General features: G+C 42.2%; 1 protein-coding gene across 6 annotated transcripts in view; it reads left to right on the top strand.

The window, feature by feature from the left end:
* Positions 1 to 14436, top strand: part of fmr1 (fragile X messenger ribonucleoprotein 1) — an 86010-nt gene that overhangs the window by 29192 nt on the left and 42382 nt on the right. For all 6 annotated transcript variants that reach the window (XM_078547692.1, XM_078547690.1, XM_078547694.1 and 3 more), the window contains 4 exons: positions 11238 to 11309; positions 12251 to 12399; positions 12554 to 12647; positions 12751 to 12867. In XM_078547692.1, the coding sequence (XP_078403818.1) occupies positions 11238 to 11309; positions 12251 to 12399; positions 12554 to 12647; positions 12751 to 12867 (432 nt within the window). The remainder of the gene's footprint in view (positions 1 to 11237; positions 11310 to 12250; positions 12400 to 12553; positions 12648 to 12750; positions 12868 to 14436) is intronic.

The following is a 14436-nucleotide window of genomic DNA, read 5'->3' as shown; positions in this document are numbered from 1 at the left end:
TTGCTCATATTGCAGAGAAAGAACAATGTGACCGCTGATGCTTTGTCCAGAGTTTAACTCGGCAAAAAAACCAACTCGTTTTGAAAATGTAATCAGAGCATAGCTATAGCAGTGTAAGGTTGAGATGTGAGTGTTTGAGGATGAATGGGTGGGTATGTATTTTTATAATCACAGCCTTATAATGAAATGTTCCTGTCACATCACATTTCATTTCACGTGCTGTAGAGATATCATGAAGTTGTGCTTTATGCCAAATAATGATTTTTAATCCACCGGCTGGAAACCTGAACTTCTAAAAAGACAGACTTTTTAACAGCACGGAGACTAAAGTGACTTGAACTCATAGCACAAGATGGCTAACCCCAATTTGCATTACTATACATTCCACAAACCAGTTCATTGGAATGGAGCCAGTCTGTCTGCAAAACCCATCAAAGACAATGACTTCAGGGGAGTGTGAAAGGCTCTTATCTCATTAGCAAGGCATCTGTTACAATCACCTGAGGTATCCAACTGTTGGAGACGGGCCATTAAGACGAATCACTTGGACATTGGGACCCTGGCTAAGTTAGCTGCCAAACATGAGCTAATCAAGTCACCTTTAGAATGCACGGATAATGTCTTTTTTGAATCCACTGGAGAGAGATCACATGACAAGCCAACCCTCTTAAGTTTTAAGCACATGTTTTCTCAGCAGGATGGAGGACAGCAGTTTATGGAGAAGACCCAAGTGGGGTCCCTCCTGCCTCCATTTTTTCACCAACCCACCTGTTAAACTTCGAGCCTTGTATGCTGACTATGATCTTCCAGGGATGTCCTTCTGTGGACACAGATTTCTTAAAGGAATCCAAACCAGCATTGCCATCTCCTGAAGAAGAACCAACTCAGTTGTCTATATCTTTAAATCAGAAGCATTGAGACCATCAAATTCAGCCTGTAGCCATCAGTCACCAAACAACAGACTATGCACTCTTTTACTTTTATTTATGGACTCTAATTTAGCCAACCTATCCTCCCCAACTTGGTAATCTTCAATGAAGAGTTCAGCAGGGCATGCCAGGAGTAGCACCAGGCATACCTAAAAATGACTTGCCAACCTGGTGAAGCTACGACACAGGACTACTTGTATGCCAAACAGTGGAAGCAGTTGCAATATGCAGAGCTAAGCGATCCCACAACCAACAGATCAGATCTAAGTTCTACATTCCTGTCACATCCAGTCATGAATGTTGGCCAATTAAACAACTAACAGAAGGAGGTTCCACAAATATCCCCATCCTCAGTGATGGGGAGCCCAGCACATCAGTGCAAAAGGCAGGCTGAAGCGTTTGCAACCATCTTCAGCCAGAAATGTCAAGTGGATGATCCATCTTGGCCTCCTCCTGAGGTCCCCAGCATCACAGATGCCAGTCTTCAGCCAATTCGATTCACTCCACATGATATCAAGGAACGTCTGAAGGCACTGGATACTGCAAAGGTTTTGGGTCCTGACGGTATTCTGGCAATAGTATTGAAGACTTGGGCTCCAGAATTAGCCATGTCCTTAGCCAATTTGTTCCAGTGCTACTAAAACCCCAGCATCTACCCAACAATGTGGAAAATTGCCCAGGTATGTCCTGTACACACAAAACAGGACAAATCCGACCCGACCATTTACTCTCTATCATCAACAAAGTGAAGAAAGAGGTCACCGGCAGTGCAGTCAAGCAGCACTTACTCAGAAATAACCTGCTCACTGATGCTCAGTTTGGGTTCCGCCAGGACTACACAGCTCCTGACCTCTTTACAGCCCTAGCCGAAACATGGACAAAAGAGCTGAACTCAATAAGTGAAGTGAGAGTGACTGCCCTTGACATCAAGGCAGCATTTGACCAAGTATGGCATCAAGGAACCCTAGCAAAACTGGAATCGGGGGGAAAGTCTCCACTGATTGGAGTTACACCTAGCACAAAGGAAGATGGTTGTGGTTGTTGGAGGTTAATTATCTCAGTTCCGGGACATCACTGTAGGAGTTTCCTAGGCCCAACCATCTTCAGCTGCTTCATCGATGACCTACCCTCCATCATAAGGTCAGATATGGGGATGTTAACTGATGATTGCACAATGTTCAACACCATTTGTGACTCCTCAGATTCTAAAGCTCTCCATATGCAGCAAGGCATGAACAACATTCAGGTTTGGGCTGATAAGTGGCAAGTTGCTTTTGCGCCACACAAGTCCTAGGTATTGATCATCTCCAACAAGAGAGAATCCAACCATCTCCCCTTGATGTTCAATGACATTACCATCGCTGAATCCCCCACTATCAACACCCTGAGGGTTATCATTGACCAGAAACTGAACGGGATCAGCCATACAAATACTGTGGCTATAAGACTGCAGCGGTTCAAGAAGGCAACTACCACCACCACCTCGAGGGCAATTAGGGGGAGGTGATAGCATAGTGGTAATGTTGCTGGACTAGTAATCCAGAGACCCAGGGTAATACTGTGGGAACCTGGGTTTGAATCTTACCATGGCAGATGGTGGAATTTGAATTCAATTTTTAAAAAACTGGAATTAAAAGCCTAATGACCATGAAATCATTGCCGATTGTTATAAAAACCCATTTGGTTCACTAATGTCCTTTAGGCAAGGAAATCTGCTGTCCTTACCTGGTCTGGCCTACATGTGACTCCAGACCCACAGCAATGTGGTTGACTCTTAAATGCCCTCTGAATAAGGGCAACTAGGGATGGGCAATAAATGCTGGTCTAGCCAGCGATGCCCACATCCCATGAATGAATAAAACAAATGAATAAATAAATGCTGGCCTAGCCCACATCCCGTGAAAGTATAATAATAAGAGAGCAGGTCAGAGGCTAGGAATTCTGTGGAGAGTAACTCAGCTCCTGACTCCCTAAAGCCTATTCACAAGGCACAAGTCAGGAGTGTGATGGAATACACTACACACCACTCAAGCTTGACAATGTTCAGGACAAAGCAACCTCCTTGATTGGCATCCCATCCACCACCTTCAATGTTCACTCCCTCCACCACTGACGCTCAGTGGCCAGTGTGTACAATTCAGAAGATGCACTGAAGGAACTCTCCAATGCTCCTTCGACAACACCTTCCAAACCCACGACCTCTACCACCAAGAGGGGCAAGGGCAGCAGATGGATGGGAACACCACCTGCAAGTGCCCCTTCCAAGCCCCACACAATCCTGACTCAGAACTATATCGCCGTTGCTTCACTCTCGCTGGGCCAAAATCCTGGAATTCCCTTCCTAACAGCACTGTAGATGTTCCTACACCACATAGACTCTGGCAGTTCAAGAAGGCAGCTCACCATCACTTTCTCAAGGACAACTGAGGATGGACAATAAATGCTGGCCTCACGAGCGGCATCTACACCCCGTGAAAGAATTTTTAAAATGTGTGTGCGTGCGAACGTCATATTATTGTACATGATAAAATACAATATGTATAATAAAGCTAATCACATTCTTTGTTAAATTTAAGAAAATCTGGCTTCTTGGATTTTTTATGATCACAGCTTGTAATCAATTAAGTACTCACTGATTTGGCAAGTACATCCTTTTCAGAAAGAAACCTGTTGCGGTCAATCAAGGAGAGGGCAAAGAAGGGAACCGTTCGACCTCTCCTCATCTGGTTGTAACGACACCCTCTACAAAATTTTAAAAATTCTTATACTGGCGAGTTTGCAGCCTGAGAGAATTTGTCATTATGATTGGCTGTTTAGCCTGCTTGATGACTTCATTGTCACTGAGATCCTCTATAGCTGAATAAAATTAATGACAGAAAAGGTGAAGTCCATGCCACAGCGAATACCAGGTCCTTGTGGCAGTTTACTTTGAGGTCAGCAGCTAGCACTGTCACTTTTGCCACTGACTGTAGAACCTGGACCTTGAATTCCATGGTGAAAGTTTTCAACTTTTACAGTCAAGATGCTTAACTTCCCAAAGATTAAGTTAACACACTAGTACAATTTTTAAACTAATTGATTTCATGGGCGAACTGTGGGTCAAGTTAACTCTTTACCCGGACCAATCATTGTCGCCAGACAAGCTGAATCAATGACACATACGTACAGGTATTTCTGAAGTTTTATTTTTTCCTTCAGAAATTCTACTTGGGTTAGAACAACAACTTATATAGAAGCATTATCAAACAAAATTTGCTGCTAAGCCGTATAAGGGGAGATTGGGTCAAAAAGGAAAGGAACTCCTTAAATGAGAAGAGACAGAGAGCTTTACAGAGGTAAATTCCAGAGCTTGAGGGCTAGGCAACTGAAGACATGGCAACCAATAATGAAACAGTGACTATTGAGCTTACGCAAGACGCGACAACTGGAGGGCAGCAGAGATTCTGAAAATTTATAGGGCTGGATGAAGTTACCAAGATAGGGAGGCGCGATATATTATGAAGCGTTGACAGTGATCGAAGAAACATAAACTTCAATATCTCAAGAACCTGTTGCTGGATTGGATTTCTGGGGCTCCCAGTGCAGATCGATCTGATTTCAGCTGCTTTTAATTTGCTGAGTACTGAATTCCAAGGCTACAAAATGAGTCACCAGCTGGGTGCAGAATCTAGTATCTTTACTACTGTGTTTTTGGTTCAAATTTTTTGAAGTTTGAGTTATTTCTGCACTTGAAGAAACATTAGATTGTATGACAGAGCTCCTGAACATTTCGTCCAACCATTTTTTTTTTCCAATGTGTGTATACATAGATATGGCCAATCATTTTAACCATATTGAATTTTTTATGACTTACATAATTTGCACAAGCTTGCCCTCCTAATGTATCAAAAGCTGACTCACTGTAACAACTAGTGCTTCAGACCTGAGCGGGGGGACAAGGCTAAACTCTTGCAAATGGAACAGCATTTAAATCCTGGTACAAGCGCAACATAAGTTAGAGTTCCATACATCAATCTACCCTTCGCACATCAGACATCTTACTTTTGTCATGCCTGCAAGTTTCTCAGTTACTGGTGTTCTTTTATTTAAAGCTGTTACTTCTGCCAGCTTTGATCTCGGGATTTACAAGCACCTGCTAAACTTTCCAGCAGTCAGGAAATTCTGGAACAGTTAGCCTAAATTGAACTTGATATGCCTATGGGAACAATTATTTTGTGGCCTAAGAATGTAATAATACATTTTGCATTACCAGTATAATGACTATGTATCTTCTAGAGGAGAATATACAAGATAGCATTCTCACTAGGTTTTCACTTTATCTATGAAATCCTGGAGAAACTTTTGTGTAAGTTTTCTTTGTACTGGAGACAGGGCTTTTTTAATTTGTTTTTTACTGTTAAGACCTAATGTTCCACTTTGCATATAAAATGAGTCAGCTGTCTAATCAAGCTCCTCCTGTGCTAAGGAAATGCTTTAACCGGAGCAACACTGTTATTGTACCTTTGCACCTTTGTATTTTCCACACAAGCTATGCCTGTACCTTTGATACGACCAATTAATTCTCAAATATGGGCAAAGCCATTGGTTTTCATACAAAATCCTGCAATCCCTGTTGGTTTAATTAGTGAACGTAAGCCAGTGAGCCAGTTTATTGGAGAAAATTGCATTTTTTTCTCTTCTGTGAGTATGAATGATGCTGCATTTATTAATCTGGAAAGGTTGTTGAATACCACCGACTTGACTTGATTCCTTTTCCACAATTGAGTGACTTGCTTAGGCCATTTGAGATTCTGAGTTCAATGCATATGAGAAAACTAGAGTTCAGAGGAGGTTGTGATGGCAGATTTTCTTCCTTGCAGAACATTGGTGAAGCTGCTGTTTTTCTAAAGCAACATGGTGGCTCGTGGCCATTTTTCTGGTACTAACCCACAAAGCACCATGGAATCTCAAAGCAGAGGAGGAAGCCAGTCAGCCCATTGTGCCCTTGCCAGTTCTTTACAAGAGCTATCTAATTAGTCCAACTACACGGCACTTTGCCCAGGCCCCTGCGAAATTTTCCTTTTTAAAATGCATGCTTTTCGACCAGTTGCGTAACGTGGTGGAATTTGAATTCATAGCACCTGAGTTATTTGTTCAGTATCTTAACTACACTTTGCCATACCCATTTGCCAGGCAACCCATATGTAAGGTCACTTATTTTCAGTGAGAAATTGATGTAATCCTAGAATATGACGTCCTTCAAATGTGTATTTAAAAATTCCAGGAACCTTCTATGTATTTAGTCACCATAAACCAGCAACCATGAATATGGGCATTTTTGCACTGCATTAGTGACCTCTCAGCACAGAGGAGTGGAAAAGCAGGGTTCTAATCCACTGCATCAAACTCCAGTGGGTTTTTTTTTAAAGTATTTTAAAATAAATCCAACTAGATCTGGTACTTGTAAGTAAGGACAGAAAATGTCCACAACTTGTACAGCAGGGCTTCCCAAACTGTGGGCCCCGACCAATACAGCAATGGCTGCCGTGGAGCTTGGACTGATTTCTGACAACTGCAAGGCCCTTTAAATGCTTAGGTTCTTTTTTTGTTGTTGGTGGGCAAGGCCTAATGGACTGCTTTCTGAGGCCTGATTCTTGCTGCAAAAAAAGCCTGTGAATAGATAGGTGTTTTTTTTTTGAGAAACCCTGTCTTTTCATCACCTCCCCACCTGCTCAACAATTAAAACCTCCAGCAGCCCACCACCTCCCCTCCCCAACAACTACTATAGCCTCCCTCCCGCACCCCCGCTGAACAACTCTTCTAACTCCAAAAATTTCACTCTGCGGTCACATGAAGTCTGAGATATTAAAATGTGGTCACACTGGGGAAAAAAGTTTGGGAAGCCCTGTTGCACAACATCCTGATTTGTTGAGTGAGTAGGACGTTTGAACCAGTTACAAACAATTGCCTGCTTGAAGAAAGGCCCCCGTTTTTTGTGGACTTTAGTTGCTTTTCAGCAAATAGAAGCAACAAATAAAAGGAACCAGTGAATTTCTCACCCTCCTTCCACTAGTGTGTCCCAGAAATGGACCATAATAAATTGACTAGAATAGCCTATACTTCCAAGACTTCTCAGGGTGTCTTTTGAGTGACTTCCGTGACCACTGAGGACTTGACTGGGGCTTTTGGTGCCTGTGACCTGAAACTAAGGGTTTGGCCATCCTGCAGCAAAAACCCAGCAGCCATTCCAAGCCATTGATGGTGGTAGAGGCACAGTCAGGTGTGGCGGGGAAACTGCAACTGTCCATGCTTTCCCTAAGATTTCCATCAGTTGCAGCAGGTAGCACTGGAAGCACTGCCTTAATCTCCAGGGGAGGCGGTGGTATTGTCACTGGACTGGTAATCCAGAGACCCAGGGTAATACTTTGGGGACCCTGGGTTCAAATCCCACCATGGCAGATGGTGGAATTTGAATTCAATAAAAATCTGGAATTAAAAGTCTAATGATAACCATGAAACCATTGTTGTAAAGTTGCTAAATGTTGCTTCACTAATGTCCTTTTGGGGAAGAAAATCTGTTATCTGGACTCCAGACCCACAGCAATGTGGTTGACTCTTAAATGCTCTCTGAAATGGCCTAACAAGCCACCCAGTTGTATCAAACTGCTACAAAGTCAATAAAAAGGAATGAAACCGGACGGACCTAGGTACTAGGACTGACGACGGCAAACCCAGCCCTGCCCACCCTGCTCACTAACATCCGGGAGCTTGCACCAAAATTGGGAGAACTGTCTTACAGATTAGCCAAACAACAGCCTGACATAGTCATAGTCACAGGATCACACCTTACAGATCATGTCCCAGACACTACTGGCAGGAGAGACTCAGCAGAAGTGGCACAGTGATACACAGTCGGGAGGGAGTCCTCAACATCAGCTCCGGCCCCCATGAAGTCTCATGGCATCAAACACGGGCAAGGAAACCTCCTGCTGACTATCACCTACTGCTTCCCCCCTCAGCTGATGAATCAGTACTCCTCCATGTTGAACACCACTTGGAGGAAGCACGGCAGGTGGCAAGGGCGCAGACTGTACTCTGGGTGGGGGACTTCAATGCCTATTACCAAGAGTGGCTTGATAGCACCACTGCAGACCGAGCTCAACGGCCTGCGACAGGTGATGAGCGAACCAACAAGAGGGAAAAACATACTTGACTTCATCCTCACCACCCAGCCTGTCGAAGATGCATCTGTCCATGACAGTATCAGCAGGACTGACCACAGCACAGTCTTTGTGGAGACCCTCCATTGTGTTGTGCGGCACTACCACTATGCTAAATGGGATAGACTTCAAACATATCTAGCAACTCAAGACTGGCAGCCATGAGGCGCTGTGGGCCATCAGCAGCAGCAGAATTGTACTGAACCACAATCTGTAACCTCATTGCCCGGTATATCCCCCACTCTGCCATTACCAACATGCCAGGGGACCCAACCTGGTGCAATAAAGATTGCAGAAGGGCATGCCAGGAGCAGCACCAGGCGTACCTAAAAATGAAATGTTAACCTGGTGAAACCACAGCACAGAACTACATGTTTGCCAAGCAGCAAGTCATTGACAGAGTTAAGCAATTCCACAATCAACAGATCAGACCTAAGCTTTGCAGTCCTGCCACATCCAGTCGTGAATGGTGGTGGACAATTAAACAACTCACTGGAAGAGGAGGCACTACGAATATCCCCATCCTCAATGATGGAGGAGCTCAGCACATTAGTGCAAAAGATAAGGCTGAAGCACTCGCAACAATCTTCAGCCAGTAGTGCCGAGTGGATGATCTACCTCGGCCTCCTCCGGAGATATCCAGCATCACAGATGCCAGCCTTCAACCAATTCGATTTACTCCACGTGATATCAAGAAATGGCTGAAGGCACTGGATACAGCAAATGCTTTGAGCCCTGACAATGTTCCGGCAATAGTACTCAATTGTGCTCCAGAACTTGCGACACATCTAGCCAAGCTGTTCCAGTACAGCTACAACATAGGCTTCAATCCGCCAATGTGGAAAATTACCCAGGTATGTCCTATACACAAACAGCAGGACAAATCCAACCTGGCTAATTACCGCCCCATCAGTAAAGTGATAGAAGGAGTCATCAACAGTGTTATTAAGTGGCACTTGCTTAACAATAACCTGCCTCACTGACGCTGTTTAGGTTCCACCAGAGTCACTCAGCTTCTGACCTCATTACAGCCTTAGTTCAAACATTGACAAAAGAGCGGAACTCCAAATGTGAGATGAGTGTGACTGCCCTTGACATCAAGGCAGCATTTAACCATGTGAGGCATCAAGGAGCCCTCGCAAAACTGGACTCAATGGGAATCAGTGGGAAAACTCTCCACTGGTTGGAGTCATACCTAGCACAAAAAAAGGTGGTTGTGGTTGTTGGAGTTCAATTATCTCAGTTCCAGGACATCACTGCAGGAGTTCCTCAGGGTAGGATCCTGGGCCCAACCTCCAGCTGCTGTATCAATGGCCTTCCATCATAAGGTTCGAAGTGGGGATGTTCGCTGATGATTGCACAATGTTCAGCACCATTCGCGACTCCTCATACTGAGCAGCCCATGTCCAAATGCAGCAAGACCCGGACAATATCCAGGCTTGGGCTGACAAGTGGCAAGTAACATTTGCACCACACAAATGCCAGACAATGACCATCTCCAACAAGAGAGAATCTAACCATCACCTGTGACATGCAACGGCATTACCATCGCTGAATCCCCTACTATCAACATCCTGGGAGTTACCATTGAACAGGACCAGCCACATAAATACAAGAGCAGGTCAGAGGCTAGGAATCCTGCAGTGAGTAACTCACTTCCTGTCTCTCCAATCCACCATATACAAGGCACAAGTCAGGAGTGTGATGGAATACTCTTGCCTTGCCTGGATGAGTGCAACTCCAACAACACTCAAAGCTTGACACCATCCAGGACAAAGCAGCCCGCTTGATTGGCACCTCTTCCACAAACATTTACTCCCTCCACAACCGACGAACAGTGGCTGTAGTGTGTACAATCTACAAAATGCACAACAGAAACTCACCAAGGGTCATCGGGCAGCACCTTCCAAACCCACAACCGCTACCATCTAGAAGGACAAGGGCAGCAGATACATGGGAACACCATCACTTGGAAGTTCCCCTCCAAACCACTCACCATCCTGACTTGAAAATATATCACCGTTCCTTCACTGTCGCTGGGTCAATATCCTGGAACTCCCTCTCTGACAGCACTGTGGGTGTACCAATACTGCAGGGACTGCAGCAGTTCAAGAGGCAGCTCACCACCACCTTCTCAAGGGCATTTAGGGATGGGCAATAAATGCTGGCCTAGCCAGCGATGCCCACATTCCATAAATAAATATTTTAAAAAATCTTTATCCCAATTCTAACCAGAATTTTTTGAGTGCAGCCTTAAACATTTCCTTTTCTCCTCCTCTCTTGCCACTGTCTATATTTCCAAACCAGATCACCTGGTCCTACTTCAAACTGATTTCTCATTCTTTCTGAATGCCAAACCTCCTGATTTCCCAGACCCCATATCCTACAAACACATCCTGACCCCTTCTCTCCACGCGTGCCAAATGTCAAGTCTAGGATCTGTCCCTGCTTACCAGTCTGACACTCCAGCTCCCCCACTTTCTTACCTGCATGTTCCTGGATAGCCTTTCCTGCCTGGTACCCACTCCTGATGTTGCCTACCATCTTGTTGGTTACCTTGTGCTTTATAAAAGCTAAGATTAAAAATTGAGCAGAGCGATAAAGCGATCTGTGCCAGAGCCAGTACAATTGAGAGGCTTGCACAGAAAAGAGAGAAAGGAAAGAATTACACAAAATGTGAGATTTGGTGACAATTAGATAAATACAATACATGATTGACAAGCATGTAGGGAAAGAGAGTGAAAACTAAGTCTGATAAAATTTGGAAGAATAAGTGCTAGTTGTAGGAGTTTTTTGTATAGTTTTGTCTGGGAATGTCTTTGGAGAAAAGCTAGTTTTGACAAACAATGAACTCATCATCTATGGTAGTATTATCACAATACTTACACAACATATACGCTACCAAAGGTGTAGAATCTCGACCCTTCCCCAATCCCAAGCCATTTGTATTAAGTATGTTTCTGACTTTTTGTTAGGCCTTTTTGTTGAAAATATTTAGTAAATAATCTAAACTTTTATCAACATGGAAAGCCCATTCAGTTTTTTCTTTGTTTTGCTAAACTTCTTTAAGATTTCCTGTCTAAATTAGGAATTATCTTTCTTTCCTCAGGTGTATTCCCGAGCAAATGAAAAAGAACCTTGCGGCTGGTGGTTGGCAAAAGTTAGAATGATGAAGGGTGAAGTAAGAAATTTGTTATGCTTCTATTCAGGTTTCAATTTAACATTAATTTCATTGATATTTTAAAAGTACAGATTATGTTCTGGTTTGATTTTAAAATTTAGTAAGATTTGAAATTGTAGAAAATGTTGGAAGGCAATTTTTTTTATTCTGAGGATGCTGCAAATTAAGTAATGCAAAAATGCATGTTTTAAATTACATTAATTGCTGTTCCTCTATATTTTGAAATTTTGTTTTCGTCCTACATGTTATTTTCTTTGGACTCATGGAATGAAATTTTATTAATGCTACAAACCTGCAAACTGGGGGAGTTGGAGTGAGGGGATGTGAAATGGTACTGGTGGCACCCTTACATGGAGAAACTACTTTCAGAAAACGTTTATTTTGACTACGTTTTCACAGCTAATCCCATACAATGCAGAGGTAGATAATGCAAAGTGCTTTGTCGGCAAACAGGCTAATTATTTGATATCTGGTAGTGGTAACTACTTAATGAGCATTGCGTTAATGTCATACTGTCTGTTCTCCATTATAACCATAAATTCGTTGAATCGTGACTTGGAGCTGATGTTTGCACATTGTTATAATCATTCTCATTCTGATTTGGAGTTTGCATTGGTTGGTTTACAAAATATTTGTCTAAAATTTATATAGAAATAGGTCTTCTAGAATTAAATAGGATTAACAGCAGCATTGATTATGTTGGGGAGCAAAGTATCCCATGTTGCCACTTAGGACTTGACGAGGCGCAGGTTAAATGGAATGAATTGTCCAGTGATGTATTCCAAGCATAACCTAGTTATTATGTTCTATGTTGAGCAGTAAGGAATTTCCCATTCCCACCTGCTTTTAATGTAATTTTGGCTAATTCTGTTTTTGGTGCATTAGGTCAAAGTAAGCATAAATTTAAAGAAATGCTTTTTAAAAAGAAAAAAATTATTCAGTTTTATGTTATAGAATACGCTGTCTGTGATGCCACTTTCAATGAAATAGTCACAGTAGAACGGCTACGACCTATTAATCCTAATAAGCCTGCAACAAAAAGCACATTCCACAAAGTAAAACTTGATGTTCCAGATGACCTGAGGCGTGCGTAAGTAAAATTTTAAACTGTTAATGAAATAACTTTCAGAATTTAATGACTACTATGTTAAATCTAGACTTTGTTGTGCTTAATAAGCCTTGATGTATTTTGTAGCCTTAACTCACATTCAGCGTTTCCGATTGTGTATTTCAATTATTTCTAGGTGTGCCAACGAATCTGCACATAAGGATTTTAAAAAGGCTATTGGCGCTTATTGTGTGTACTTTGATTCAGAAAGTAATCAACTAGTTGTTTTGGTATGTGCGGGATTTTCTTTCTTGGTGCTTTTATCATGGTTTAATTTTTGAGCTTTATTGTACCAAATTGACCCTAATGCATGGCTTCTTTGCAAAACTCCAGTCCACCAACGAAATGACAGCAAAGCGAGCAAGCATGTTGAGTGACATGCATTTCAGAAGCATCCGGACAAAGTTAACTCTGATGTTGAGGAATGAGGAAGCTAGCAAGCAGTTGGAGGTACGTTCGGATGGTGCTTCTTTAAATGTCCCTTTCTCTGGTGATCTAACTTGGAGGTGTTACGAACAATGTATAATTTAAGTTGAATATATATATATATAGATTTGTTTAAGAAAGGTCAAGTGGTTTTAGTTTCATTTAGGTTGTTTGAGAGTCTTGGTGCCTGAGAGTCTAGATAGACTTCTGACTAAAAGGTGAGACCTTTTGGGTTTGTTTGTATATATACATTTTTAATGAGCTTTTACAACCCCTGAAGTTAAAGAGATGATTAAAAGGACTTAAAAGTTTCATAATTCTGGAGAAAAAAACTTTCCTGTTGCCTAGTGACAATGGTCAAGCGATTACAGAGAAAAGGAGAGTTCAGTGTGTGTCAGAGAGGGAAGACAGGAATTTTAAGCTCTCCGATAAGAAAGACCAGAAGGCTATTGGAGCCAGTAGTTGACCAAATAGTCAATTATTGAACTCAGTTAAGCGATCAGTTTAGCAAAGGTGTTACTGGAAGACTGAGTTTAGGGAACCCATTTGTTTGCTCTGAAATTGAAGAAATAGTGAGTTTAGACTGCAGTTTTTGGGTGTCTCTGGGGGAAGATGTATGAGTTGGGAGAGAATGCTCTGGAACCCTCTGGAAGAAAACCATTTGCAACTGTGCCAGTCCCAAGAGAGAAGCCTTTGTGTCAAGCTAGTGGTAAATCTTAGATAAAAGCAAAAAACTGCGGATGCTGGAAATCCAAAACTCTTCACTGGTTTGTTTGTCTGTAAAGACATTGCTGGGGTAAAGGAATAGCGGAAATTTGAATCATCTTGTGTTTGTGTTGAGATTTTTCCAACCTTTTTGTCTGGTGTAATATAGTTCACTTTTTACTTGTTTAAAAAATATTTTATTCTTTGCATTAAAAGTTCATCAAACTCTGTGAATTTGTTCAGTAACCTTCCTCCGCGGTTTCTAAAAAAAAAAGGTTAGGCTCTATCGAGCCAGCTTTCACTTTGGGATTTGACTTGACCAGTACTAACATCAGCTGGGATCGTAACAGAAAAGAAAGTCCCAAGTGAAAGCTTATTGTGAAAGATTGGCAGGCTGGAAACAAAAAGATACACAGTGAAAAATCATTTTCTTCCTTATTGTGATTAATCATGTTTTAACATGATTCCACTCCCTCAAAACTGGACAAACTATCATGGGAGAATTTACAAACTGACTTTCTGCAAATGGCAGCTTGTTGATGGCAATTTCAGTCCCGTTTTGCTGAGCTGCACGAGGGTAACACATTGCACCCTTTTTAAATATCAGAAGTATGTGGATGATAAATACACCTGGAGCTGAGGTAAGATGACTAACTAGCTGAGGTTTTAATTGCATTATAAATCATTTCAGTCCATTGAAATCAAAAAATGTGTCCTATGACCTTTTTATTTTAGTAATGAAAGGAAATGAGCACATTTCAACTGACATGGTGCTTATAATAGTAAAGGCAGGAGTTTAAAACAATTCCAATGGTCGTGAAACATCTGTCAAGGGCATATATTCTATACAATTATGTATGCCAAGTATGAAAATAATCAACAATTTGT

Source organism: Cetorhinus maximus, chromosome 8 (assembly GCF_964194155.1).
Source record: "Cetorhinus maximus chromosome 8, sCetMax3.hap1.1, whole genome shotgun sequence".
In the NCBI taxonomy this organism is placed as follows: domain Eukaryota; kingdom Metazoa; phylum Chordata; class Chondrichthyes; order Lamniformes; family Cetorhinidae; genus Cetorhinus; species Cetorhinus maximus.
Note: the sequence above shows the minus strand (reverse complement) of the source record. Positions and strands in the feature narration are given on the sequence as shown.